At 49.6% G+C, this 27,480-nt stretch overlaps 1 protein-coding gene across 2 annotated transcripts in view; it reads right to left on the bottom strand.

Annotated features, from left to right (window-relative positions):
• Positions 1–467: 467 nt before the first annotated feature.
• Positions 468–27,480, bottom strand: part of trim9 (tripartite motif containing 9) — a 66,009-nt gene continuing 38,996 nt past the window's right edge. Inside the window, exons 6-10 of one of the 2 annotated variants that reach the window (XM_031829287.1) lie at positions 16,149–16,287; positions 10,878–10,916; positions 7,841–8,144; positions 6,370–6,532; positions 4,030–4,237 (exon numbers count right to left, since the gene is read on the bottom strand). In XM_031829287.1, the coding sequence (XP_031685147.1) occupies positions 4,160–4,237; positions 6,370–6,532; positions 7,841–8,144; positions 10,878–10,916; positions 16,149–16,287 (723 nt within the window). In that variant the 3' untranslated portion in view covers positions 4,030–4,159. Of the gene's footprint in view, positions 4,238–6,369; positions 6,533–7,840; positions 8,145–10,877; positions 10,917–16,148; positions 16,288–27,480 lie in introns of both variants that reach the window. The other variant, XM_031829288.1, reaches the window with a different exon arrangement.

Below are 27,480 nucleotides of genomic sequence, written 5' to 3'. Positions count from 1 at the left end.
CATGTCTGAGTCACAAATGACAACCTATTCTCTACGTAGTGCACTACTTTTCACCAGAGGGGTGAAATGGGTCAGTTTGAGAACAGCACACATCTATGAGAAAGAATTGCCCTTTTGGGATGCAGCCCATTGTTTTCTGTCAGGGATCAGTGCATCGGTCACCGTCAGCCTTCTACAGGTAGATCTGAGTTACTGGTCTCTTCAGTCCTCTTCTGCTGTCCCTGGCTGTCATAAAAGGGTAAACTCACCAACATGCGTTTCTTTAGTCTCTTGTCGGTGCTGTGTGTATGTTTGGTGGGACAGGAATGCTTCAAGGATTCTAAATGAAATGATGGTGTGGAGAAGTGGTACTGTGTTTACTGTTGCGGGAGGTGTGTGTGTGTGTATGTGTGTGTGTGTGTGTGTGTGTGTGTGTGTGTATGTGTGTGTGTGTGTGTGTGTGTGTGTGTGTATATGTGTGTGTGTGTATATGTGTGTGTGTATGTGTGTGTGTGTGTGTGTATGTGCGTGCGGGTGTGTGTGTGTGTGTGTGTGTGTGTGTGTGTGTGTGTGTGTGTGTGTGGGTGTATAGCAGTAGTATAGCAGTAGAACATCACCATGGCAACATTTAGAGACCACAGAGTTATTACTATGACTCGCAGATACAACACAGGGTGGTTATGGTGGTTATGGTGGATACAACACAGGGTGGTTATGGTGGATACAACACAGGGTTGTTATGGTGGATACAACACAGGGTGGTTATGGTGGTTATGGTGGATACAACACAGGGTTGTTATGGTGGATACAACACATGGTTGTTATGGTGGTTATGGTGGATACAACACAGGGTGGTTATGGTGGTTATGGTGGATACAACACAGGGTTGTTATGGTGGATACAACACAGGGTGGTTATGGTGGATACAACACAGGGTGGTTATGGTGGATACAACATAGGGTTGTTATGGACAGATACAACACAGGGTGGTTATGGTGGATACAACACAGGGTTGTTATGGTGGATACAACACAGGGTTGTTATGGTGGATACAACACAGGGTGGTTATGGTTGTTATGGTGGATACAACACAGGGTTGTTATGGTGGTTATGGTGGATACAACACAGGGTTGTTATGGTGGATACAACACAGGGTTGTTATGCTGGATACAACACAGGGTGGTTATGGTGGATACAACACAGGGTGGTTATGGTGGATACAACACAGGGTGGTTATGGTGGATACAACACAGGGTTGTTATGGTGGATACAACACAGGGTGGTTATGGTGGATACATCACAGGGTTGTTATGGTGGATACAACACAGGGTGGTTATGGTGGATACAACACAGGGTTGTTATTCTGGATACAACACAGGGTGGTTATGGTTGTTATGGTGGATACAACACAGGGTTGTTATGGTGGTTATGGTGGATACAACACAGGGTTGTTATGGTGGATACAACACAGGGTGGTTATGGTGGATACAACACAGGGTTGTTATGGACAGATACAACACAGGGTGGTTATGGTGGATACAACACAGGGTTGTTATGGTGGATACAACACAGGGTGGTTATGGTGGATACAACACAGGGTGGTTATGGTGGATACAACACAGGGTGGTTATGGTGGATACAACACAGGGTTGTTATGGTGGATACAACACAGGGTTGTTATGGTGGATACAACACAGTGTGGTTATGGTGGATACAACACAGGGTGGTTATGGTGGATACAACACAGGGTTGTTATGGTGGTTATGGTGGATACAACACAGGGTGGTTATGGTGGATACAACACAGGGTTGTTATGGTGGATACAACACAGGGTTGTTATGGTGGATACAACACAGGGTTGTTATGGTGGATACAACACAGGGTGGTTATGGTGGATACAACACAGGGTGGTTATGGTGGTTATGGTGGATACAACACAGGGTGGTTATGGTGGATACAACACAGGGTGGTTATGGTGGATACAACACAGGGTTGTTATGGTGGATACAACACATGGTTGTTATGGTGGATACAACACAGGGTTGTTATGGTGGATACAACACAGGGTTGTTATGGTGGATACAACACAGGGTGGTTATGGTGGATACAACACAGGGTTGTTATGGTGGATACAACACAGGGTGGTTATGGTGGATACAACACAGGGTTGTTATGGTGGATACAACACAGGGTGGTTATGGTGGATACAACACAGGGTGGTTATGGTGGATACAACACAGGGTGGTTATGGTGGATACAACACAGGGTTGTTATGGTGGATACAACACAGGGTGGTTATGGTGGATACAACACAGGGTTGTTATGGTGGATACAACACAGGGTGGTTATGGTGGATACAACACAGGGTGGTTATGGTGGATACAACACAGGGTGGTTATGGGGTTAATTCAATTTCAAATCCAGTCAACTCTCTTCAATGAGGAAAATTTGGAATTTAATTTGGGTTTATTTTCTGAATGAACTGGAATTGATATGAAATGAACCAAAACCCTAATTGTCCCTGTAAGTCTATGATAACATTGTTGTCCTCTACAGAGTTCTAGAACCAGAACTAACAGGGGAGGGTTCTGGAGTCTGGTGATGAGTAATAGTCTTCTTTGATTGGTTAGATGGATGAAGCTGGTAGACTTTAACCCAATCATAATAATTTACATGTTAAGACAGGACAGTAAGCTCAGAGTTCCATTTCCAGCTAAGAGTTCCAGGTATCCATGGTTATGGAGCAGGATGTTTGTACATGTATGGCAGAGTATCCATGGTTACAGAGCATGGTTATGGAGCAGTCTGTATGTACATGTATGGCTGAGTATCCATGGTTACAGAGCAGTATATACATGTATGGCTGAGTATCCACGGTTACGGAGCAGCCTCCATGTACATGTATGGCTGAATAGCCATGGTTACAGAGCAGTATGTATGTATGTACATGTATGGCTGAGTATCCATGGTTACGGAGCAGTATATACATGTATGGCTGAGTATCCACGGTTACGGAGCAGCCTCCATGTACATGTATGGCTGAATAGCCATGGTTACAGAGCAGTATGTATGTATGTACATGTATGGCTGAGTATCCATGGTTACGGAGCAGTATGTATGTATGTACATGTATGGCTGAGTATCCATGGTTACAGAGCAGTATGTATGTATGTACATGTATGGCTGAGTATCCATGGTTACGGAGCAGTATGTATGTACACGTATGGCTGAGTGTCCTTGGTTATGGAGCAGTATATCCATGTATGGCTCAGTATTGACAGTCAAGGCTATGGGTCTGGACCGTCTGGTGATCTGTAGAGTTCAGGGGTCAGGAGCGTTGTCAGTCGACGTCACTCCAACCCAACACTAGTCCCGCGATCGACAGGCAAAGATTGCTCTATCTGATGTAGGACGATGCGGCTGGTTGGTCTATAGAGGAAAGGGAAAGGAGGGCGTGGTGTTGTGTTGTGTACACGGCTGTGAGTTAAATTAACCCTCCTGGGAACATCTAAAATCCCACCTTATTCCTATGTAATGCAATACTAGTGCCAAATATAGGGAATAGGGTGCAATTTGGGACATAACACTAGAGAGCCCAGAAATTGAGCAGCCTGGTGCCTTTCTGAGTACCAAATGGCTCCGTATTCCTTATGTAGTGCACTATATAGGGAATAGGGTTCTATAAGGCTCTGGTCTAATGTAGTGCACTATATAGGGAATAGGGTTCTATAGGGCCCTGGTTAAAAGTAGTGCACTATATAGGGAATAGGGTTCTATAGGGCTCTGGTTAAAACACTATGTAGGGAATAGGGTTCTATAGGGCTCTGGTCTAATGTAGTGCACTATATAGGGAATAGGGTTCTATAGGGCTCTGGTCTAATGTAGTGCACTATATAGGGAATAGGGGTCTATAGGGCCCTGGTCTAAAGTAGTGCACTATGTAGGGAATAGGGTTCTATAGGGCCCTGGTCTAATGTAGTGCACTATATAGGGAATAGGGTTCTATAGGGCTCTGGTTAAAAGTAGTGTACTATATAGGGAATAGGGTTCTATAAGGCTCTGGTCTAATGTAGTGCACTATATAGGGAATAGGGTTCTATAAGGCTCTGGTCTAATGTAGTGCACTATATAGGGAATAGGGTGCCATTGTCTTGCTTCACTGCAGTGCTGAGTCAACTCCTTAACACACTGAGCCAGACAGGTCTGCTTCCCCTGGAGTGTAGAAGTCAGGAATGGGCAGGCCGGTGTGCAGGGTCACCTATAGAACACAGGACAAACATCGCCATCATCATCATCATCATCATCATCATCCTCCTCCTCTTCCTCCTCATCATCATCATCATCCTCCTCCTCATCATCTTCATCACCCTCCTCTTCCTCATCATCATCACCATCCTCCTCCTCATCATCATCATCATCACTATCCTCCTCCTCCTCTTCCTCCTCCTCATCATCATCATCATATCCTTGCAGCAAAAAAATTGTATATATTCCCCAAGTAGATAGAATGAGCTGAAGAAAACATGTAATTTAAAGTATTGACCACCAGGTGGAGCTGTTGAGCTGAATGAGAAACTAGACAGCTATCAACATTACTGCTGCTGGTGTCAGCAAACACATCATTGCTGTCACCAATACAGATAAATATAGATAAGGACGCTGTCTGTCTACAGGCAGGGATAATTCCATACATATTCGTAGACTCTATTGTGTAGCTTCTTCAGACTTTTCTCTGCTACGCAGGTTGGAGTAATGGTTTCCACGTTGGGGCTACCTGGCTGGTAAAACATTGTTTCTACGTTGGGGCTACTCTGGTTGGGAAAACGTTGTTTCTACGTTGGGGCTACTCTGGTTGGGAAAACGTTGTTTCTACGTTGGGGCTACCTGGTTGGGAAAACATTGTTTCTACGTTGGGGCTACCTGGCTGGTAAAACATTGTTTCTACGTTGGGGCTACTCTGGTTGGGAAAACATTGTTTCTACGTTGGGGCTACCTGGTTGGGAAAACATTGTTTCTACGTTGGGGCTACTCTGGTTGGGAAAACATTGTTTCTACGTTGGGGCTACTCTGGTTGGGAAAACGTTGTTTCTACGTTGGGGCTACTCTGGTTGGGAAAACGTTGTTTCTACGTTGAGGCTACCTGGTTGGGAAAACATTGTTTCCACGTTGGGGCTACCTGGCTGGTAAAACATTGTTTCTACGTTGGGGCTACTCTGGTTGGGAAAACGTTGTTTCTACGTTGGGGCTACCTATCTGGTAAAACATTGTTTCTACGTTGGGGCTACTCTGGTTGGGAAAACGTTGTTTCTACGTTGGGGCTACCTATCTGGTAAAACATTGTTTCCACGTTGGGGCTACCTGGCTGGTAAAACATTGTTTCTACGTTGGGGCTACTCTGGTTGGGAAAACATTGTTTCTACGTTGGGGCTACCTATCTGGTAAAACATTGTTTCTACGTTGGGGCTACCAGGTTGGGAAAACATTGTTTCTACGTTGGGGCTACTCTGGTTGGGAAAACGTTGTTTCTACGTTGGGGCTACCTATCTGGTAAAACATTGTTTCTACGTTGGGGCTACCTATCTGGTAAAACATTGTTTCTACGTTGGGGCTACCTATCTGGTAAAACATTGTTTCTACGTTGGGGCTACCTGGTTGGGAAAACATTGTTTCTACGTTGGGGCTACTCTGGTTGGGAAAACGTTGTTTCTACGTTGGGGCTACCTATCTGGTAAAACATTGTTTCCACGTTGGGGCTACTCTGGTTGGGAAAACATTGTTTCTACGTTGGGGCTACCTGGCTGGTAAAACATTGTTTCCACGTTGGGGCTACCTGGCTGGTAAAACATTGTTTCCACGTTGGGGCTACCTGGCTGGTAAAACATTGTTTCCACGTTGGGGCTACTCTGGTTGGGAAAACATTGTTTCCACGTTGGGGCTACCTGGCTGGTAAAACATTGTTTCTACGTTGGGGCTACTCTGGTTGGGAAAACATTGTTTCTACGTTGGGGCTACCTATCTGGTAAAACATTGTTTCCACATTGGGGCTACCAGGTTGGTATTAACAGTATTTCTATGTTGTGGTGACATTACCTCAACATTAGTACACTGTTTCTACTTTTGGGATACCTGGTGGGTAATGTTTCTACGTTGGGGCTACTCTGGTTGGGAAAACATTGTTTCTACGTTGGGGCTACTCTGGTTGGTAAAACATTGTTTCCACATTGGGGCTACCAGGTTGGTATTAACAGTATTTCTATGTTGTGGTGACATTACCTCAACATTAGTACACTGTTTCTACTTTTGGGATACCTGGGTAATGTTTCTACATTGGGGCTGTAACATTGTTTCTATGTTGGGGACTGTAACGTTTCTACGTTGTTTCTAGGTTACCTGTACGTTGCGGTTGAGGCTGACAGCAGGGTAGTAGATCCCCTCGATGCCTTCGAAGGCCACAGGACCCTGCTGTTCGTCGTTGATGAGGAAGATGAGCACCCCTCTGGTGAAGTCTAACAACACTCCTACTGTAGCCTCTTCACTGACGCCCCCGTCCGTCCTGAGGAGACACACAAACACAGGGGTAAGGTCCAACACACACACTATGGACTGAGTAACAATACACACAAAGTACAGGGGGTTGGTGGCACCTTAATTGGGGAGGACGGGTTTGTGGTAATAACTGGAGCGGAATCTGTGGAAATTTATCATTTTTTAAAAACATTTTATTTCACCTTTATTTAACCAGGTAGGCTAGTTGAGAACAAGTTCTCATTTACAACTGCGACCTGACCAAGATAAAGCAAAGCAGTGCGACAATAAACAACAACACAGAGTTACACATGGAGTAAAACAAACATACAGTCAATAACACAATAGAAAAAGTTAATATACAGTGTGTACAAATGAAGTAAGGAGGTATAATAAGGCAATAAGTAGGCCAATAGTGGAGAAGTAATTACAGTTTAATAAATTAACACCGGAGTGATAGATGAGCAGATGATGATGTGCAAGTAGAAATACTGGTGTGCAAAAGAGCAGGAAAAGTAAATAAAAACAAATATGGGGATGAGGTCGGTAGATTGGATGGGCTATTTACAGATGGACTATGAACAACTGCAGTGATCGGTAAGCTGCTCTGACAGCTGATGCTTAAAGTTATAGTGAGGGAGATATAAGTCTCCAACTTCAGCGATTTTTTTTTTGCAATTAGTTTCAGTCATTGGAACGGTATCAATTCCATCAAACACGTGGTTTCCATGGTTTCCATGGTTTCCAGGTGTTTGATACCATTCCGTTCGCTCCGTTCCCGCCCATCATTATGAGCCGTCCTCCCCTCAACAGCCTCCTCTGGTGCACACATAAACCTAAACATAGTGTTGCCGGATCTGTATGTTGTACAGATCCGGCAACACATGTCCCGTTTGGGCATCTACTATCTTATTTTATATTTCACACGCTAAAGTATGTCGAAGCAAGACACTGATTCACTGATTTAGAGAGCCAGTGGCTAAGTTATCCCTCCATTTATATTACCTGTTAGTGTGTGTGTGTACCAGGTGACATACCTGTTGGTGTGTGAGTTGTTGTGTGTGTACCAGGTGACATACCTGTTGGTGTGTGAGTTGTTGTGTGTGTACCAGGTGACATACCTGTTAGTGTGGGAGTTGTGTGAGTTGTGTGTGTGTGTGTACCAGGTGACATATCTGTTAGTTTGTGAGTTGTGTGTGTGTGTACCAGGTGACATGCCTGTTAGTGTGTGAGCTGTGTGCGTGTGTACCAGGTGAAATACCTGTTAGTGTGTGTGTGTACCAGGTGACATACCTGTTAGTGTGTGAGTTGTGTGTGTGTGTACCAGGTGACCTACCTGTTGGTGTGTGAGTTGTTATGCATGAACCAGGAGCGGTTGTTGTCCACGTACATGGCCCAGGCCTTGTCGTCTTTCCCCAGCATCACGTCCTTCAGCACGTCGCCGCGGGCAACCCCGAACGCAGGGTCTGGGTGGTTGTCATAGCGATCCACCGTGATCTCCCAGTAGTGCACACCGCGGGAGAAGCCGGAATTACCCATGACCACCCTGTCGTCGTAGCTGTTGCACGTCACCGTCAGGTTGTCGTTGGAGAGGATGATGTCAGGATGGGCCGACGCGGGGTCAAAGGTGAACCAGGCAACTGTAGAATGTACGCACACACACACACACGCACACACACGCAAGCACACACACACACACACACACACACACATACACACACACACACACACACACGTTCTTCCATCATAAGGTATGGTCAGTGTGATCAGAGTGAAAACATGTAACAGAGGACAAGAGGCTAGCTAGGTGGTGGTCTAGTCTGAGGTAAGTGAGTCTATGTTACTGGTGACTGTGATGTAGCCAGAGAGGTAAACTACAAAGTAGGATCAATGAGCTAGCCAGCTATCTGGTTCATTAAGAAGGCTGATCACACACAGTAGAATATAATGTTTGTTGAAGTCAATTAGTGCATGACCATTTCAAGGTTATCTTTCTAAAAAAAAACTAAAACGTTTCAGAATATTCAAACAAGTTAACTGGCTAAGTCCTTGATTGTGTTTTGTAGTGATAGTCTTTTGGTCCCAAATCTGGCACGACAACAGTTGGCCAAACAGCAAAATGAGATCTGGGACCAGGCAACAGAACCAGGCAACAGAACCAGGCAACAGGACCAGGCAACAGAACCAGGCAACAGAACCAGGCAACAGAACCAGGCAACAGAAGTATGACGTATCATCAATGACCAACATGAAGACACACATTTAATACTTGAGTGTTACCATAATATATGACTTCTATCCTGACTGATACTCTATAGCAGAGTTTCCCAAACTCAGTCCTGGGCCCCCCCTGGGTACACGTTTAGATTTTTGCCCCAGCAATACACAGCTGATTCAAAGTATCAAAGCGTGATGATGAGTTGGTTCCTGGAGAGCTACCCTCCCCTAGGTTTTCACTCCAACCCTGTTCCTGGAGAACAAACCCTCCAATAGGTTTTCACTCCAGCCCTGTTCCTGGAGAACAAAGCCTCCAATAGGTTTTCACTCCAACCCTGTTCCTGGAGAACAAAGCCTCCAATAGGTTTTCACTCCAACCCTGTTCCTGGAGAACAAACCCTTCAATAGGTTTTCACTCCAACCCTGTTCCTGGAGAACCCCCCTCCAATAGGTTTTCACTCCAACACTGTTCCTGGAGAACAAACCATCCAATAGGTTTTCACTCCAACCCTGTTCATGGAGAACCCCCCCTCCCCTAGGTTTTCACTCCAACCCTGTTCCTGGAGAACAAGCCCTCCAATAGGTTTTCACTCCAACCCTGTTCCTGGAGAACCCTCCTCCCCTAGATTTTCACTCCAACCCTGTTCCTGGAGAACCCTCCTTCCCTAGGTTTTCACTCCAACCCTGTTCCTGGAGAACCCCCCCCCCCCCCCCCTAGGTTTTCACTCCAACCCTGTTCCCGGGGAACCCCCCTCCCCTAGATTTTCACTCCAACCCTGTTCCTGGAGAACCCCCCTCCCCTAGGTTTTCACTCCAACCCTGTTCCTGGAGAACCCTCCTTCCCTAGGTTTTCACTCCAACCCTGTTCCTGGAGAACCCTCCTCCCCTAGGTTTTCACTCCAACCCTGTTCCTGGAGAACCCCCCTCCCCTAGGTTTTCATGCCAACCCTGTTCCTGGAGAACAAACCCTCCCCTAGGTTTTCACTCCAACCCTGTTCCTGGAGAACCCCCCTCCCCTAGGTTTTCACTCCAACCCTGTTCCTGGAGAACCCCCCTCCCCTAGGTTTTCACTCTAACCCTGTTCCTAGAGAACCCCCCTCCCCTAGGTTTTCACTCCAACCCTGTTCCTGGAGAACCCCCCTCCCCTAGGTTTTCACTCCAACCCTGTTCCTGGAGAACCCTCCTCCAATAGGTTTTCACTCCAACCCTGTTCCTGGGGAACCCCCCTCCCCTAGGTTTTCACTCCAACCCTGTTCCTAGGGAACAAACCATCCAATAGGTTTTCACTCCAACCCTGTTCCTGGGGAACAAACCCTCCAATAGGTTTTCACTCCAACCCTGTTCCTGGGGAACAAACCCTCCAATAGGTTTTTACTCCATCCCTGTTCCTGGAGAACCCCCCTCCCCTAGGTTTTCACTATAAAACCTGTTCCTGGAGAACAAACCCTCCCCTAGGTTTTCACTCCAACCCTGTTCATGGTGAACCCTCCTCCAATAGGTTTTTACTCCATCCCTGTTCCTAGAGAACCCCCCTCCACTAGGTTTTCACTCCAACCCTGTTCCTGGGGAATCTCCCTCCCCTAGGTTTTCACTCCAACCCTGTTCCTGGAGAACAAACCATCCAATAGGTTTTCACTCCAACCATGTTCCTGGAGAACCCCCCTCCAATAGGAGAGCTCCAACCCTGTTCCTGGAGAACCCCCCTCCAATAGGAGAGCTCCAGGAACTGAAGAGACCTGCTGTAGATAGTATACAGAGCTGGGTTCAAATCACACATCTCTGACACATACTGTCAAATACACTGTTATGACACACACTTTACAAATACAATACTACATTAGACACTCAAGGAGAGGGCAGATGCTATCTCTGTGGGCACACGTGTAATGGGATTTGATACAGTTACCATGGCAATTGGAACATTAACGTCAGTTCCCATAGGAATATCACTTGAGTAAAAAAAACACGTTGATTGGAGGTTCACAGTGGAACCTGAAATAACTAAAGCCCCAATTGGACAGCAAACTGCCCACCCCTTGGTTATCAAGTCAATGATTGGTTGCTGTGATGACATTTGCAATGATCAGGTTAGGAGTGGAGCTGAGTGGAGTACATTCAGCAATGAGAGGGTTAAAGGGTGTGTGACCCATCCATACCTGTGGCTAGCGTTTGCATATCACATGGGGATTGTCCAGCTGCAATGTGAAATGCATAGAGAGAGGGAGAAGAAGGGGGATGGGAGAGAGAGAAAGAAAGAGAAATAGTGAGAGAAAGGGGGGTGGGAGAGAGAGAGAGAAAGAGAAATAGAGAGAGAAAGAGTGTGAGAGAAAGGGGGGTGGGAGAGAGAGAGAGAGGTGGGAAGTGGCAGAGTGTGTAGGAGGTGTGGGTGGAGGGTGGAGGAGAGAAAGTGGTGAGAGGGAGAGAGAGAGAGGTAGCGAGAGAGAGAGAGAGAGGTAGAGAGAGAGAGGGAGGTAGAGAGAGAGAGGGAGGGAGGGAGGGAGGGAGGGAGGGAGGGAGGGAGGGAGGGAGGGAGGGAGGGAGGGAGGGAGGGAGGGAGGGAGGGAGAGAGGGAGGGAGGGAGGGAGGGGGAGAGAGAGCAGTGTGTGTGAGTTGAAGATAGAGGGGTGGAAGAGAAGAGAGGATAAAAGCTCTGTTGAGTTGATCAGAGAAGCTGGTTCTTTTCAGTGGCCAGTTTAATATCACAAAAGAAGATCTAAGCATATTCCACCCATTCTAGGGATTATTTTCCAAACCAACCACAAGCTGCTCCCGCTCTTTCCTACCCCTGGCGCTTGAGGGTAGCCTAGTGGTCAGAGCGTTGGACTAGTAACCGAAAGGTTGCAAGTTCAAATCCCCGAGCTGACAAGGTACAAATCTGTCGTTCTGCTCCTGAACTAGGCCGCCATCACCCACACCATCCATCACCCACACCATCCATCACCCACATCACCCATCACCCACACCATCCATCACCCACACCATCCATCACCCACACCTTCATCACCCACACCATCCATCAACCACACCATCCATCACCCACACCATCCATCACCCACACCACCATCACCCACACCATCATCACCCACACCATCCATCACCCACACCATCCATCACCCACACCATCCGTCACTCGCACCATCCATCACCCACACCATCCATCACCAACACCATCCATCACCCACACCTGCCGTCACTCGCACCATCCCATCACCCACACCTGCCGTCACTCGCACCATCCATCACCCACACCATCCATCACCCACACCTGCCGTCACTCACACATCCATCACTCACACCATCCGTCACCCACACCTCCCATCACCCACACCATCCGTCACCCACACCATCCATCACCCACACCATCCATCACCCACACATGCCGTCACTCACACCATCCGTCACCCACACCAACCGTCACCCACACCATCCATCACCCACACCTGCCGTCACTCGCACCATCCTTCACCCACACCATCCATCAACCACACCTGCCATCACTCGCACCATCCATCACCCACACCATCCATCACCCACACCTGCCGTCACTCGCACCATCCATCACCCACACCATCCATCACCCACACCTGCCGTCACTCACACCATCCATCACTCACACCATCCGTCACCCACACCATCCATCACCCACACCTGCCGTCACTCGCACCATCCATCACCCACACCATCCATCACCCACACCATCCATCACCCAGACCATCTATCACCCACACCATCATCACCCACACCATCCGTCACCCACACCATCCATCACCCACACCTGCCGTCACTCACACCATCCGTCACCCACACCAACCGTCACCCACACCATCCATCACCCACACCTGCCGTCACTCGCACCATCCTTCACCCACACCATCCATCAACCACACCATCCATCACCCACACCTGCCGTCACTCGCACCATCCATCACCCACACCATCCATCACCCACACCTGCCGTCACTCGCACCATCCATCACCCACACCATCCATCACCCACACCTGCCGTCACTCACACCATCCATCACTCACACCATCCGTCACCCACACCATCCATCACCCACACCATCCATCACCCACACCTGCCGTCACTCGCACCATCCGTCACCCACACCATCCATCACCCACACCATCCGTCACTCACACCATCCATCACCCAGACCATCCATCACCCACACCATCATCACCCACACCATCCGTCACCCACACCATCCATCACCCACACCTGCCGTTACTCACACCATCCATCACCCACACCATCCATCACCCACACCTGCTGTCACCCACACCATCCATCACTCGCACCATCCATCACCCACACCATACATCACCCACACCATCCATCACCCACACCATCCATCACCCACACCTGCCGTCACTCACACCATCCATCACCCACACCATCCATCACCCACACCATCCATCACCCACACCCACACCATCCATCACCCACACCTGCCTTCCCTCGGCACTCACATCAGGACTCACTCATCACCTGTTATTTTCCTCTCATCAGGACTCACTCATCACCTGTTATTTTCCTCTCATCAGGACTCACTCATCACCTGTTATTTTCCTCACATCAGGACTCCCTCATCACCTGTTATTTTCCTCACATCAGGACTCACTCATCACCTGTTATTTTCCTCTCATCAGGACTCACTCATCACCTGTTATTTTCCTCTCATCAGGACTCCCTCATCACCTGTTATTTTCCTCTCATCAGGACTCACTCATCACCTGTTATTTTCCTCTCATCAGGACTCCCTCATCACCTGTTATTTTCCTCTCATCAGGACTCCCTCATCACCTGTTATTTTCCTCTCCTCAGGACTCCCTCATCACCTGTTATTTTCCTCTCCTCAGGACTCACTCATCACCTGTTATTTTCCTCACATCAGGACTCCCTCATCACCTGTTATTTTCCTCACATCAGGACTCACTCATCACCTGTTATTTTCCTCTCATCAGGACTCACTCATCACCTGTTATTTTCCTCTCCTCAGGACTCACTCATCACCTGTTATTTTCCTCTCATCAGGACTCACTCATCACCTGTTATTTTCCTCTCATCAGGACTCCCTCATCACCTGTTATTTTCCTCACATCAGGACTCACTCATCACCTGTTATTTTCCTCTCATCAGGACTCACTCATCACCTGTTATTTTCCTCTCCTCAGGACTCACTCATCACCTGTTATTTTCCTCTCATCAGGACTCACTCATCACCTGTTATTTTCCTCTCATCAGGACTCCCTCATCACCTGTTATTTTCCTCTCATCAGGACTCACTCATCACCTGTTATTTTCCTCTCATCAGGACTCCCTCATCACCTGTTATTTTCCTCTCCTCAGGACTCACTCATCACCTGTTATTTTCCTCTCATCAGGACTCCCTCATCACCTGTTATTTTCCTCTCATCAGGACTCCCTCATCACCTGTTATTTTCCTCTCATCAGGACTCCCTCATCACCTGTTATTTTCCTCTCCTATATTTGTCAGTTCCCTGCTGCTGCATTGATTGTTGTCTGTCTCTGTTCCCGTTCTTTATTAAATGTTACTCCTGCTTCGTCTCTCCATGTGACAAAGAGCTACATCCTGTAGATAATAGCAGTCTTTCCACCAGATTATTTTCCAAACCAACAACAAAAGCTACATAGATTATAGCAGTCCTTCACCCAAATTATTTTCCAATCCAATGACAAGAGCTACAGATTATAGCATTCTTTCCCCCAGATTATTTTTTCAGATGGGGAGCAAAGGCAACATGAATCCTGGTCGTCAAATGAAACCTGGTCGTCTGGCATTCAAGTGAAACCTGAAACCTAGAATCTGTCCGAACCTGTCTGTTTTTTGGGGGATCAATTATTATCTTTTTCAAACCAATAACAAGATTTACGTCAGCGAACCTTTTAAGAGGCAAGTCAGTAAAATAAACATTTTACAAAGAGAGAGGAAGCTGTGTAGAAAAGGCCACTGTTCTTTTCACTGGCCATATTATCAGGGAGAAGATTACATATTCTATCATCTCGCGGATGTTAGCAAGCACAGCTTTTCCTGAGTATTATGAGGAGGGTAGCGGGAGCAGTCTGGACCCGCATAACCCCTGTTACGCCTGTGTGAGCTTCACTGGTCTGTCTGTCTGCCTGTCTGCCTGTCTGTCGGTCTGTCTGTTGGCCTGTCTATCTGTCTGTCGGCCTGTCTGTCTGCCTGTCTGTCTGTGTGAGCTTCACTGGTCTGTCTGTCTGTCTGTCTGCCTGTCGGCCTGTCTGTCTGTCTGTCTGTCGGCCTGTCTGTCTGTCTGTCTGTCTGTCTGCCTGTCTGTCTGTCTGTGTGAGCTTCACTGGTCTGTCTGTCTGTCTGCCTGTCTGTCTGTGTGAGCTTCACTGGTCTGTCTGCCTGTCTGTCTGTCTGTCTGTCTGTCTGCCTGTCTGTGTGAGCTTCACTGGTCTGTCTGTCTGCCTGTCTCTGTCTGTCTGTCTGTCTGCCTGTCTGTGTGAGCTTCACTGGTCTGCCTGCCTGCCTGTCTGTCTTTCTGTCTGTCTGTCTGTCTGTCTGTCTGTCTGTCTGTCTGTCTGTCTGTCTGTCTGTCTGTCTGTCTGTCTGTCTGCCTGTCTGCCTGTGTGAGCTTCACTGGTCTGCCTGCCTGCCTGCCTGCCTGCCTGTCTGTCTGTCTGTCTGTCTGTCTGTCTGTCTGTCTGTCTGTCTGTCTGTCTGTCTGTCTGTCTGTCTGTCTGTCTGTCTGTCTGTCTGTATATAAAGTACCATCTATCTTATAGCCTGGTGGGTCCAGTCTGTCTGTGCTTTTAGCCAACTCTTCTCTGCGTTGGTTCATTGCCATACTAATATGTATGTCTATGGCCTAACAACGACGGATAGAGGGGTTGGCTACAGTATAGACAGTATGGGACCAGGTTAGTCTATAGAGGGGTTGGCTACAGTACAGACAGTATGGGACCAGGTTAGTCTATAGAGGGGTTGGCTACAGTACAGACAGTATGGGACCAGGTTAGTCTATAGAGGGGTTGGCTACAGTACAGACAGTATGGGACCGGGTTAGTCTATAGAGGGGTTGGCTACAGTACAGACAGTATGGGACCAGGTTAGTCTATAGAGGGGTTGGCAACAGTATGGGACCAGGTTAGTCTATAGAGGGGATGGCTACAGTACAGACAGTATGGGACCAGGTTAGTCTATAGAGGGGTTGGCTACAGTACAGACAGTATGGGACCAGGTTAGTCTATAGAGGGGTTGGCTACAGTACAGACAGTATGGGACCAGGTTAGTCTATGTCTGAATCCCAAATAGCACCCTATTCCCTATACAGTGCACTACTTCTGTCCCCCTCTATGGGCCCTGGTCAAAAGTAGTGCACTACATAAGCTCTATAGATTCCCTGTCAACAGAGTGTGTGGTGGCTGGATTTACTCTCGGAGGTCTGCATGGCCAGCGTCTTGCTGTACTGTCCTACTCCGCTGGCGTTGAAGGCTTTGACCCTGGACATGTAGGTGCTGTTGTAGTGGAGTCCATCCACCGTGCAGATCGTCTCCGTCCCCACGTACACTTCCTGTAAGGAACATGACAACTTCCGGTTAGACCATCGACAACTTCCTATCAATTCCTGTTAGAAAGTCATCACACTGGGATTGTGGTGGCGAGCCTCGTTCGGCCGTCGTGATCTCGCAAGGCGGTGGTGGCCACAACAACAGACAGTAGAACACGTTGTAAACAGGATGTCCTCTTGGTCTAATGGGTTCAAATGTGGGATTGGTCAACAAAACAAACAGACAGATTAAGAGTAAAATTGTTTACTAGCTATATCATCCAAGGCCAAAAGAGGGAGGGGTGTCCTGCGTTCTACCTATCGGTCTAAAATTAGAGAACGGACGATTTAGACTCAGTGCTGATGACAGAAAGAAAGAGGGGGAAAGAGGGGGAAAGAGAGGGAAAGAGAGGGAAAGAGGGGGAAAGAGAGGGAAAGAGGGGGAAAGAGAAAGAGGGGGAAGAGAGAGAGGGGGAAAGAGAGAGAGGGAGAAAGAGAGAGAGGGGAAAGAGAGGGAAGAGAGAGAGGGGGAAAGAGAGAGAGGGGGAAAGAGAGAGAGGGAGAAAGAGAGAGAGGGGAAAAGAGAGAGAGGGAGAAAGAGAGAGAGGGGAAAGAGAGAGAGGGGATAAGAGGGGGAAAGAGAGAGAGGGGGAAAGAGGGAGAAAGAGAGAGAGGGGGAAAGAGAGAGAGGGGGAAAGAGAGAGAGGGGAAAGAGAGAGAGGGGGAAAGAGAGAGAGGGAGAAAGAGAGAGAGGGGGAAAGAGAGAGAGGGGGAAAGAGAGAGAGGGAGAAAGAGAGAGAGGGGGAAAGAGGGGGAAAGAGAAAGAGGGGGAGAGGGGGAAAGAGAGAGAGGGAGAAAGAGAGAGAGGGGGAAAGAGAGAGAGGGGGAAAGAGGGGGAAAGAGAGAGGGGGGAAGAGAAAGAGGGGGAAAGAGAGAGAGGGGGAAAGAGAAAGAGGGGGAAAGAGGGGGAAAGAGAGAGAGGGGGAAAGAGAGAGAGGGGGAAAGAGAGAGAGGGAGAAAGAGAGAGAGGGGGAAAGAGAGAGGGGGAAAGAGAGAGAGGGGGAAAGAGAGAGAGGGGAAAGAGAGAGAGGGGGAAAGAGAGAGAGGGAGAAAGAGAGAGAGGGGGAAAGAGAGAGAGGGGGAAAGAGAGAGAGGGAGAAAGAGAGAGAGGGAGAAAGAGAGAGAGGGGGAAAGAGAGAGAGGGGAAAGAGAGAGAGGGGGAAAGAGAGAGAGGGGGAAAGTGAGAGAGGGGGAAAGAGAGAGAGGGGGAAAGAGAGAGAGGGGGAAAGAGAGAGAGGGGATAAGAGGGGGAAAGAGAAAGAGGGGGAAAGAGAGAGAGGGAGAAAGAGAGAGAGGGGGAAAGAGAGAGAGGGGGAAAGAGAAAGAGGGGGAAAGAGGGGGAAAGAGAGAGAGGGAGAAAGAGAGAGAGGGGGAAAGAGAGAGGGGGGGAAGAGAAAGAGGGGGAAAGAGGGGGAAAGAGAGAGAGGGGGAAAGAGAAAGAGGGGGAAAGAGAGAGAGGGGGAAAGAGAAAGAGGGGGAAAGAGGGGGAAAGAGAGAGAGGGGGAAAGAGGGGGAAAGAGAGAGAAAGAGGGAGTTTGTACACTTGAGCGTGACTGCGTGGGTAAAGCATTATCAGTAGCATCATCAGTAGCAGCCTACACTAGACTGTGTAGTGTATATATAGCAGTAGTAGGAGCCTACACTAGACTGTAGTATAAATAGCAGTAGTAGGAGCCTACACTAGACTGTAGTATAAATAGCAGTAGTAGGTAAGCCTACACTAGACTGTAGTATAAATAGCAGTAGTAGGAGCCTACACTAGACTGTGGTATAAATAGCAGTAGTAGGAGCCTACTATGGGGCCCTGGTCAACAGTAGTGCACTACTACCCTATGGGGCCCTGGTCAACAGTAGTGCACTATAAAGAGAACAAGGGGCCATTTTGGACATAACCTCAGACTCTGAGCAGAGTGAGAAAGCTAACCTATCTCTCTCTCTCTGTGGGTGTCTGTTTTAGTGTTTGAGTTGTCGTGCAGGTTACTGTATGTTTGTCCTGTTGTATGAATCATACAGTCACTGTGTTGCTAGTTGTGTAACCTGTTGTGTAAAGATGTCACGCTGCTTGTTTAGTGACTGTCGCTTCCCCTTGATTCAGCTCATACCGAGGCTTCAACTCAGGACCTCTGCCTCACAAACACACCCTTCTGAAGCGGTCCAACCCTTCGAAACTCAGGACCTCTCTCTCACAAACACACCCTCCTGAAGCAGTCCAACCCTTCGAAACTCAGGACCTCTGCCTCACAAACACACGTGACTGCCCTCCTGAAGCAGTCTAACCCTTCGAAACTCAGGACCTCTGCCTCACAAACACATCCTTCTGAAGCGGTCCAACCCTTCGAAACTCAGGACCTCTGCCTCACAAACACACCCTCCTGAAGCAGTCCAACCCTTCGAAACTCAGGACCTCTGCCTCACAAACACACCCTCCTGAAACAGTCCAACCCTTCGAAACTCAGGACCTCTGCCTCACAAACACACCCTCCTGAAGCAGTCCAACCCTTCGAAACTCAGGACCTCTGCCTCACAAACACACCCTCCTGAAGCAGTCCAACCCTTCGAAACTCAGGACCTCTGCCTCACAAACACACCCTCCTGAAGCAGTCCAACCCTTCGAAACTCAGGACCTCTGCCTCACAAACACACGTGACTGCCCTCCTGAAGCAGTCTAACCCTTCGAAACTCAGGACCTCTGCCTCACAAACACATCCTTCTGAAGCGGTCCAACCCTTCGAAACTCAGGACCTCTGCCTCACAAACACACCCTCCTGAAGCAGTCCAACCCTTCGAAACTCAGGACCTCTGCCTCACAAACACACCCTCCTGAAACAGTCCAACCCTTCGAAACTCAGGACCTCTGCCTCACAAACACACCCTCCTGAAACAGTCCAACCCTTCGAAACTCAGGACCTCTGCCTCACAAACACACCCTCCTGAAGCAGTCCAACCCTTCGAAACTCAGGACCTCTGCCTCACAAACACACCCTCCTGAAGCAGTCCAACCCTTCGAAACTCAGGACCTCTGCCTCACAAACACACCCTCCTGAAGCAGTCCAACCCTTCGAAACTCAGGACCTCTGCCTCACAAACACACCCTCCTGAAGCAGTCCAACCCTTCGAAACTCAGGACCTCTGCCTCACAAACACACCCTCCTGAAGCAGTCCAACCCTTCGAAACTCAGGACCTCTGCCTCACAAACACACCCTCCTGAAGCAGTCCAACCCTTCGAAACTCAGGACCTCTGCCTCACAAACACACCCTCCTGAAGCAGTCCAACCCTTCGAAACTCAGGACCTCTGCCTCACAAACACACCCTCCTGAAGCAGTCCAACCCTTCGAAACTCAGGACCTCTGCCTCACAAACACACCCTCCTGAAGCAGTCCAACCCTTCGAAACTCAGGACCTCTGCCTCACAAACACACCCTCCTGAAGCAGTCCAACCCTTCGAAACTCAGGACCTCTGCCTCACAAACACACCCTCCTGAAGCAGTCCAACCCTTCGAAACTCAGGACCTCTGCCTCACAAACACACCCTCCTGAAGCAGTCCAACCCTTCGAAACTCAGGACCTCTGCCTCACAAACACACCCTCCTGAAGCAGTCCAACCCTTCGAAACTCAGGACCTCTGCCTCACAAACACACCCTCCTGAAGCAGTCCAACCCTTCGAAACTCAGGACCTCTGCCTCACAAACACACCCTCCTGAAGCAGTCCAACCCTTCGAAACTCAGGACCTCTGCCTCACAAACACACCCTCCTGAAGCAGTCCAACCCTTCGAAACTCAGGACCTCTGCCTCACAAACACACCCTCCTGAAGCAGTCCAACCCTTCGAAACTCAGGACCTCTGCCTCACAAACACACCCTCCTGAAGCAGTCCAACCCTTCGAAACTCAGGACCTCTGCCTCACAAACACACCCTCCTGAAGCAGTCCAACCCTTCGAAACTCAGGACCTCTGCCTCACAAACACACCCTCCTGAAGCAGTCCAACCCTTCGAAACTCAGGACCTCTGCCTCACAAACACACCCTCCTGAAGCAGTCCAACCCTTCGAAACTCAGGACCTCTGCCTCACAAACACACCCTCCTGAAGCAGTCCAACCCTTCGAAACTCAGGACCTCTGCCTCACAAACACACCCTCCTGAAGCAGTCCAACCCTTCGAAACTCAGGACCTCTGCCTCACAAACACACCCTCCTGAAGCAGTCCAACCCTTCGAAACTCAGGACCTCTGCCTCACAAACACACCCTCCTGAAGCAGTCCAACCCTTCGAAACTCAGGACCTCTGCCTCACAAACACACCCTCCTGAAGCAGTCCAACCCTTCGAAACTCAGGACCTCTGCCTCACAAACACACCCTCCTGAAGCAGTCCAACCCTTCGAAACTCAGGACCTCTGCCTCACAAACACACCCTCCTGAAGCAGTCCAACCCTTCGAAACTCAGGACCTCTGCCTCACAAACACACCCTCCTGAAGCAGTCCAACCCTTCGAAACTCAGGACCTCTGCCTCACAAACACACCCTCCTGAAGCAGTCCAACCCTTCGAAACTCAGGACCTCTGCCTCACAAACACACCCTCCTGAAGCAGTCCAACCCTTCGAAACTCAGGACCTCTGCCTCACAAACACACCCTCCTGAAGCAGTCCAACCCTTCGAAACTCAGGACCTCTGCCTCACAACACACCCTCCTGAAACAGTCCAACCCTTCGAAACTCAGACCTCTGCCTCACAAACACACCCTCCTGAAGCAGTCCAACCCTTCGAAACTCAGGACCTCTGCCTCACAAACACACCCTCCTGAAGCAGTCCAACCCTTCGAAACTCAGGACCTCTGCCTCACAAACACACCCTCCTGAAGCAGTCCAACCCTTCGAAACTCAGGACCTCTGCCTCACAAACACACCCTCCTGAAGCAGTCCAACCCTTCGAAACTCAGGACCTCTGCCTCACAAACACACCCTCCTGAAGCAGTCCAACCCTTCGAAACTCAGGACCTCTGCCTCACAAACACACCCTCCCTGAAGCAGTCCAACCCTTCGAAACTCAGGACCTCTGCCTCACAAACACACCCTCCTGAAGCAGTCCAACCCTTCGAAACTCAGGACCTCTGCCTCACAAACACACCCTCCTGAAGCAGTCCAACCCTTCGAAACTCAGGACCTCTGCCTCACAAACACACCCTCCTGAAGCAGTCCAACCCTTCGAAACTCAGGACCTCTGCCTCACAAACACACCCTCCTGAAGCAGTCCAACCCTTCGAAACTCAGGACCTCTGCCTCACAAACACACCCTCCTGAAGCAGTCCAACCCTTCGAAACTCAGGACCTCTGCCTCACAAACACACCCTCCTGAAGCAGTCCAACCCTTCGAAACTCAGGACCTCTGCCTCACAAACACACCCTCCTGAAGCAGTCCAACCCTTCGAAACTCAGGACCTCTGCCTCACAAACACACCCTCCTGAAGCAGTCCAACCCTTCGAAACTCAGGACCTCTGCCTCACAAACACACCCTCCTGAAGCAGTCCAACCCTTCGAAACTCAGGACCTCTGCCTCACAAACACACCCTCCTGAAGCAGTCCAACCCTTCGAAACTCAGGACCTCTGCCTCACAAACACACCCTCCTGAAGCAGTCCAACCCTTCGAAACTCAGGACCTCTGCCTCACAAACACACCCTCCTGAAGCAGTCCAACCCTTCGAAACTCAGGACCTCTGCCTCACAAACACACCCTCCTGAAGCAGTCCAACCCTTCGAAACTCAGGACCTCTGCCTCACAAACACACCCTCCTGAAGCAGTCCAACCCTTCGAAACTCAGGACCCTCTGCCTCACAAACACACCCTCCTGAAGCAGTCCAACCCTTCGAAACTCAGGACCTCTGCCTCACAAACACACCCTCCTGAAGCAGTCCAACCCTTCGAAACTCAGACCTCTGCCTCACAAACACACCCTCCTGAAGCAGTCCAACCCTTCGAAACTCAGGACCTCTGCCTCACAAACACACCCTCCTGAAGCAGTCCAACCCTTCGAAACTCAGGACCTCTGCCTCACAAACACACCCTCCTGAAGCAGTCCAACCCTTCGAAACTCAGGACCTCTGCCTCACAAACACACCCTCCTGAAGCAGTCCAACCCTTCGAAACTCAGGACCTCTGCCTCACAAACACACCCTCCTGAAGCAGTCCAACCCTTCGAAACTCAGGACCTCTGCCTCACAAACACACCCTCCTGAAGCAGTCCAACCCTTCGAAACTCAGGACCTCTGCCTCACAAACACACCCTCCTGAAGCAGTCCAACCCTTCGAAACTCAGGACCTCTGCCTCACAAACACACCCTCCTGAAGCAGTCCAACCCTTCGAAACTCAGGACCTCTGCCTCACAAACACACCCTCCTGAAGCAGTCCAACCCTTCGAAACTCAGGACCTCTGCCTCACAAACACACCCTCCTGAAGCAGTCCAACCCTTCGAAACTCAGGACCTCTGCCTCACAAACACACCCTCCTGAAGCAGTCCAACCCTTCGAAACTCAGGACCTCTGCCTCACAAACACACCCTCCTGAAGCAGTCCAACCCTTCGAAACTCAGGACCTCTGCCTCACAAACACACCCTCCTGAAGCAGTCCAACCCTTCGAAACTCAGGACCTCTGCCTCACAAACACACCCTCCTGAAGCAGTCCAACCCTTCGAAACTCAGGACCTCTGCCTCACAAACACACCCTCCTGAAGCAGTCCAACCCTTCGAAACTCAGGACCTCTGCCTCACAAACACACCCTCCTGAAGCAGTCCAACCCTTCGAAACTCAGGACCTCTGCCTCACAAACACACCCTCCTGAAGCAGTCCAACCCTTCGAAACTCAGGACCTCTGCCTCACAAACACACCCTCCTGAAGCAGTCCAACCCTTCGAAACTCAGGACCTCTGCCTCACAAACACACCCTCCTGAAGCAGTCCAACCCTTCGAAACTCAGGACCTCTGCCTCACAAACACACCCTCCTGAAGCAGTCCAACCCTTCGAAACTCAGGACCTCTGCCTCACAAACACACCCTCCTGAAGCAGTCCAACCCTTCGAAACTCAGGACCTCTGCCTCACAAACACACCCTCCTGAAGCAGTCCAACCCTTCGAAACTCAGGACCTCTGCCTCACAAACACACCCTCCTGAAGCAGTCCAACCCTTCGAAACTCAGGACCTCTGCCTCACAAACACACCCTCCTGAAGCAGTCCAACCCTTCGAAACTCAGGACCTCTGCCTCACAAACACACCCTCCTGAAGCAGTCCAACCCTTCGAAACTCAGGACCTCTGCCTCACAAACACACCCTCCTGAAGCAGTCCAACCCTTCGAAACTCAGGACCTCTGCCTCACAAACACACCCTCCTGAAGCAGTCCAACCCTTCGAAACTCAGGACCTCTGCCTCACAAACACACCCTCCTGAAGCAGTCCAACCCTTCGAAACTCAGGACCTCTGCCTCACAAACACACCCTCCTGAAGCAGTCCAACCCTTCGAAACTCAGGACCTCTGCCTCACAAACACACCCTCCTGAAGCAGTCCAACCCTTCGAAACTCAGGACCTCTGCCTCACAAAACACACCCTCCTGAAGCAGTCCAACCCTTCGAAACTCAGGACCTCTGCCTCACAAACACACCCTCCTGAAGCAGTCCAACCCTTCGAAACTCAGGACCTCTGCCTCACAAACACACCCTCCTGAAGCAGTCCAACCCTTCGAAACTCAGGACCTCTGCCTCACAAACACACCCTCCTGAAGCAGTCCAACCCTTCGAAACTCAGGACCTCTGCCTCACAAACACACCCTCCTGAAGCAGTCCAACCCTTCGAAACTCAGGACCTCTGCCTCACAAACACACCCTCCTGAAGCAGTCCAACCCTTCGAAACTCAGGACCTCTGCCTCACAAACACACCCTCCTGAAGCAGTCCAACCCTTCGAAACTCAGGACCTCTGCCTCACAAACACACCCTCCTGAAGCAGTCCAACCCTTCGAAACTCAGGACCTCTGCCTCACAAACACACCCTCCTGAAGCAGTCCAACCCTTCGAAACTCAGGACCTCTGCCTCACAAACACACCCTCCTGAAGCAGTCCAACCCTTCGAACTCAGGACCTCTGCCTCACAAACACACCCTCCTGAAGCAGTCCAACCCTTCGAAACTCAGGACCTCTGCCTCACAAACACACCCTCCTGAAGCAGTCCAACCCTTCGAAACTCAGGACCTCTGCCTCACAAACACACCCTCCTGAAGCAGTCCAACCTTCGAAACTCAGGACCTCTGCCTCACAAACACACCCTCCTGAAGCAGTCCAACCCTTCGAAACTCAGGACCTCTGCCTCACAAACACACCCTCCTGAAGCAGTCCAACCCTTCGAAACTCAGGACCTCTGCCTCACAAACACACCCTCCTGAAGCAGTCCAACCCTTCGAAACTCAGGACCTCTGCCTCACAAACACACCCTCCTGAAGCAGTCCAACCCTTCGAAACTCAGGACCTCTGCCTCACAAACACACCCTCCTGAAGCAGTCCAACCCTTCGAAACTCAGGACCTCTGCCTCACAAACACACCCTCCTGAAGCAGTCCAACCCTTCGAAACTCAGGACCTCTGCCTCACAAACACACCCTCCTGAAGCAGTCCAACCCTTCGAAACTCAGGACCTCTGCCTCACAAACACACCCTCCTGAAGCAGTCCAACCCTTCGAAACTCAGGACCTCTGCCTCACAAACACACCCTCCTGAAGCAGTCCAACCCTTCGAAAACTCAGGACCTCTGCCTCACAAACACACCCTCCTGAAGCAGTCCAACCCTTCGAAACTCAGGACCTCTGCCTCACAAACACACCCTCCTGAAGCAGTCCAACCCTTCGAAACTCAGGACCTCTGCCTCACAAAACACATCCTCCTGAAGCAGTCCAACCCTTCGAAACTCAGGACCTCTGCCTCACAAACACATCCTTCTGAAGCAGTCCAACCCTTCGAAACTCAGGACCTCTGCCTCACAACACATCCTCCTGAAGCAGTCCAACCCTTCGAAACTCAGGACCTCTGCCTCACAAACACACCCTCCTGAAGCAGTCCAACCCTTCGAAACTCAGGACCTCTGCCTCACAAACACACCCTCCTGAAGCAGTCCAACCCTTCGAAACTCAGGACCTCTGCCTCACAAACACACCCTCCTGAAGCGGTCCAACCCTTCGAAACTCAGGACCTCTGCCTCACAAACACACCCTCCTGAAGCGGTCCAACCCTTCGAAACTCAGGACCTCTGCCTCACAAACACACCCTCCTGAAGCGGTCCAACCCTTCGAAACTCAGGACCTCTGCCTCACAAACACACCCTCCTGAAGCAGTCCAACCCTTCGAAACTCAGGACCTCTGCCTCACAAACACACCCTCCTGAAGCAGTCCAACCCTTCGAAACTCAGGACCTCTGCCTCACAAACACACCCTCCTGAAGCAGTCCAACCCTTCGAAACTCAGGACCTCTCTCTCACAAACACACCCTCCTGAAGCGGTCCAACCCTTCGAAACTCAGGACCTCTGCCTCACAAACACACCCTCCTGAAGCAGTCCAACCCTTCGAAACTCAGGACCTCTGCCTCACAAACACACCCTCCTGAAGCAGTCCAACCCTTCGAAACTCAGGACCTCTGCCTCACAAACACACCCTCCTGAAACAGTCCAACCCTTCGTCCAATTATAAAAAATAAAATACCTTATTCAATTACGTAAAGGGGGCGAAACTTCAGGCTGAGGAGTGAGTTTCACAGGTCCCCATCTGCTACACTAACACAAGTCTTCAAGACCCAGCAAGGTTATTCATCAAAAGTCCCCCCCCCCCCCATCTTAAGGCTGAGGAGTGAGTTTCACAGATCCCCATCTGCTACACTGCCTTGCTGTCAGGAGAGACTACTGTTGTACTGTATATTACATTGTGTGAATGTGTTTGTGTCGGTATATTGTAGATGAACCTGGCCACATCCATCCATGGATGTAATGGTTCAGTCTCTCTGTTGGTTGGTCAGTTTGCCCAGATCACAGGCTCACAGTAAACTGACCCCCGGGTTCAATTGACTTTGGTTACACACAGTCAAGAATGAGTGTAACCTCAGCGAAGCCAGCTCCTTGCTTCCAACATCCTTTCTTTTGTCACAAATAGCACCCTAATCCCTATGTAGTGCACTACTTAGTCACAAATATAACCCTAATCCCTATGTAGTACACTACTTAGTCACAAATAGCACCCTATTCCCTATGTAGTACACTACTTAGTAACAAATAGCACCCTATATCCTATGTAGTACACTACTTTGTCACAAATAGCACCCTAACACCCTTGGCTCCTATCCAGTAACCTGCTCCTACACAGTAACCTGCTCATATACAGTAACCTGCTCATATACAGTAACCTGCTCCTATACAGTAACCTGCTCCTACCTGCTCCTATACAGTAACCTGCTCCTATACAGTAACCTGCTCCTATACAGTAACCTGCTCATATACAGTAACCTGCTCTTATACAGTAACCTGCTCCTATACAGTAACCTGCTCCTACCTGCTCCTATACAGTAACCTGCTCCTATACAGTAACCTGCTCCTATACAGTAACCTGCTCATATACAGTAACCTGCTCATATACAGTAACCTGCTCCTATACAGTAACCTGCTCCTATACAGTAACCTGCTCCTACCTGCTCCTATACAGTAACCTGCTCCTATACAGTAACCTGCTCCTATACAGTAACCTGCTCCTATCCAGTAACCTGTTCATATACAGTAACCTGCTCCTATACAGTAACCTGCTCCTATACAGTAACCTGCTCCTACCTGCTCCTATACAGTAACCTGCTCCTATACAGTAACCTGCTCCTATACAGTTTAGCAGCCTGTCAGTGCTACAGATTCCCCTGCTATTATACAGAAGTCATTGTTCGAGGGCAATAAGTAGCTGCTTCAACAAAGCATGGGGTCACAGAGGAGGGGTCTGGGAGGGGCTTTAGACATACAGATTACAGAGCTCTGACCTCCAGGGCAGACTGCAGCTTTGATCTGAGGATAACACTTCCTGTGTGTGTGTGTGTCGTGTGTGTATGTGTGTGTGTGTGTTTCTGTGTGTGTGTATGTGTGTGTGTGT

This window comes from Oncorhynchus kisutch, linkage group LG7 (genome assembly GCF_002021735.2).
Source record: "Oncorhynchus kisutch isolate 150728-3 linkage group LG7, Okis_V2, whole genome shotgun sequence".
Taxonomy (NCBI): domain Eukaryota; kingdom Metazoa; phylum Chordata; class Actinopteri; order Salmoniformes; family Salmonidae; genus Oncorhynchus; species Oncorhynchus kisutch.
This window is presented reverse-complemented; position numbering and strand designations above follow the sequence as displayed.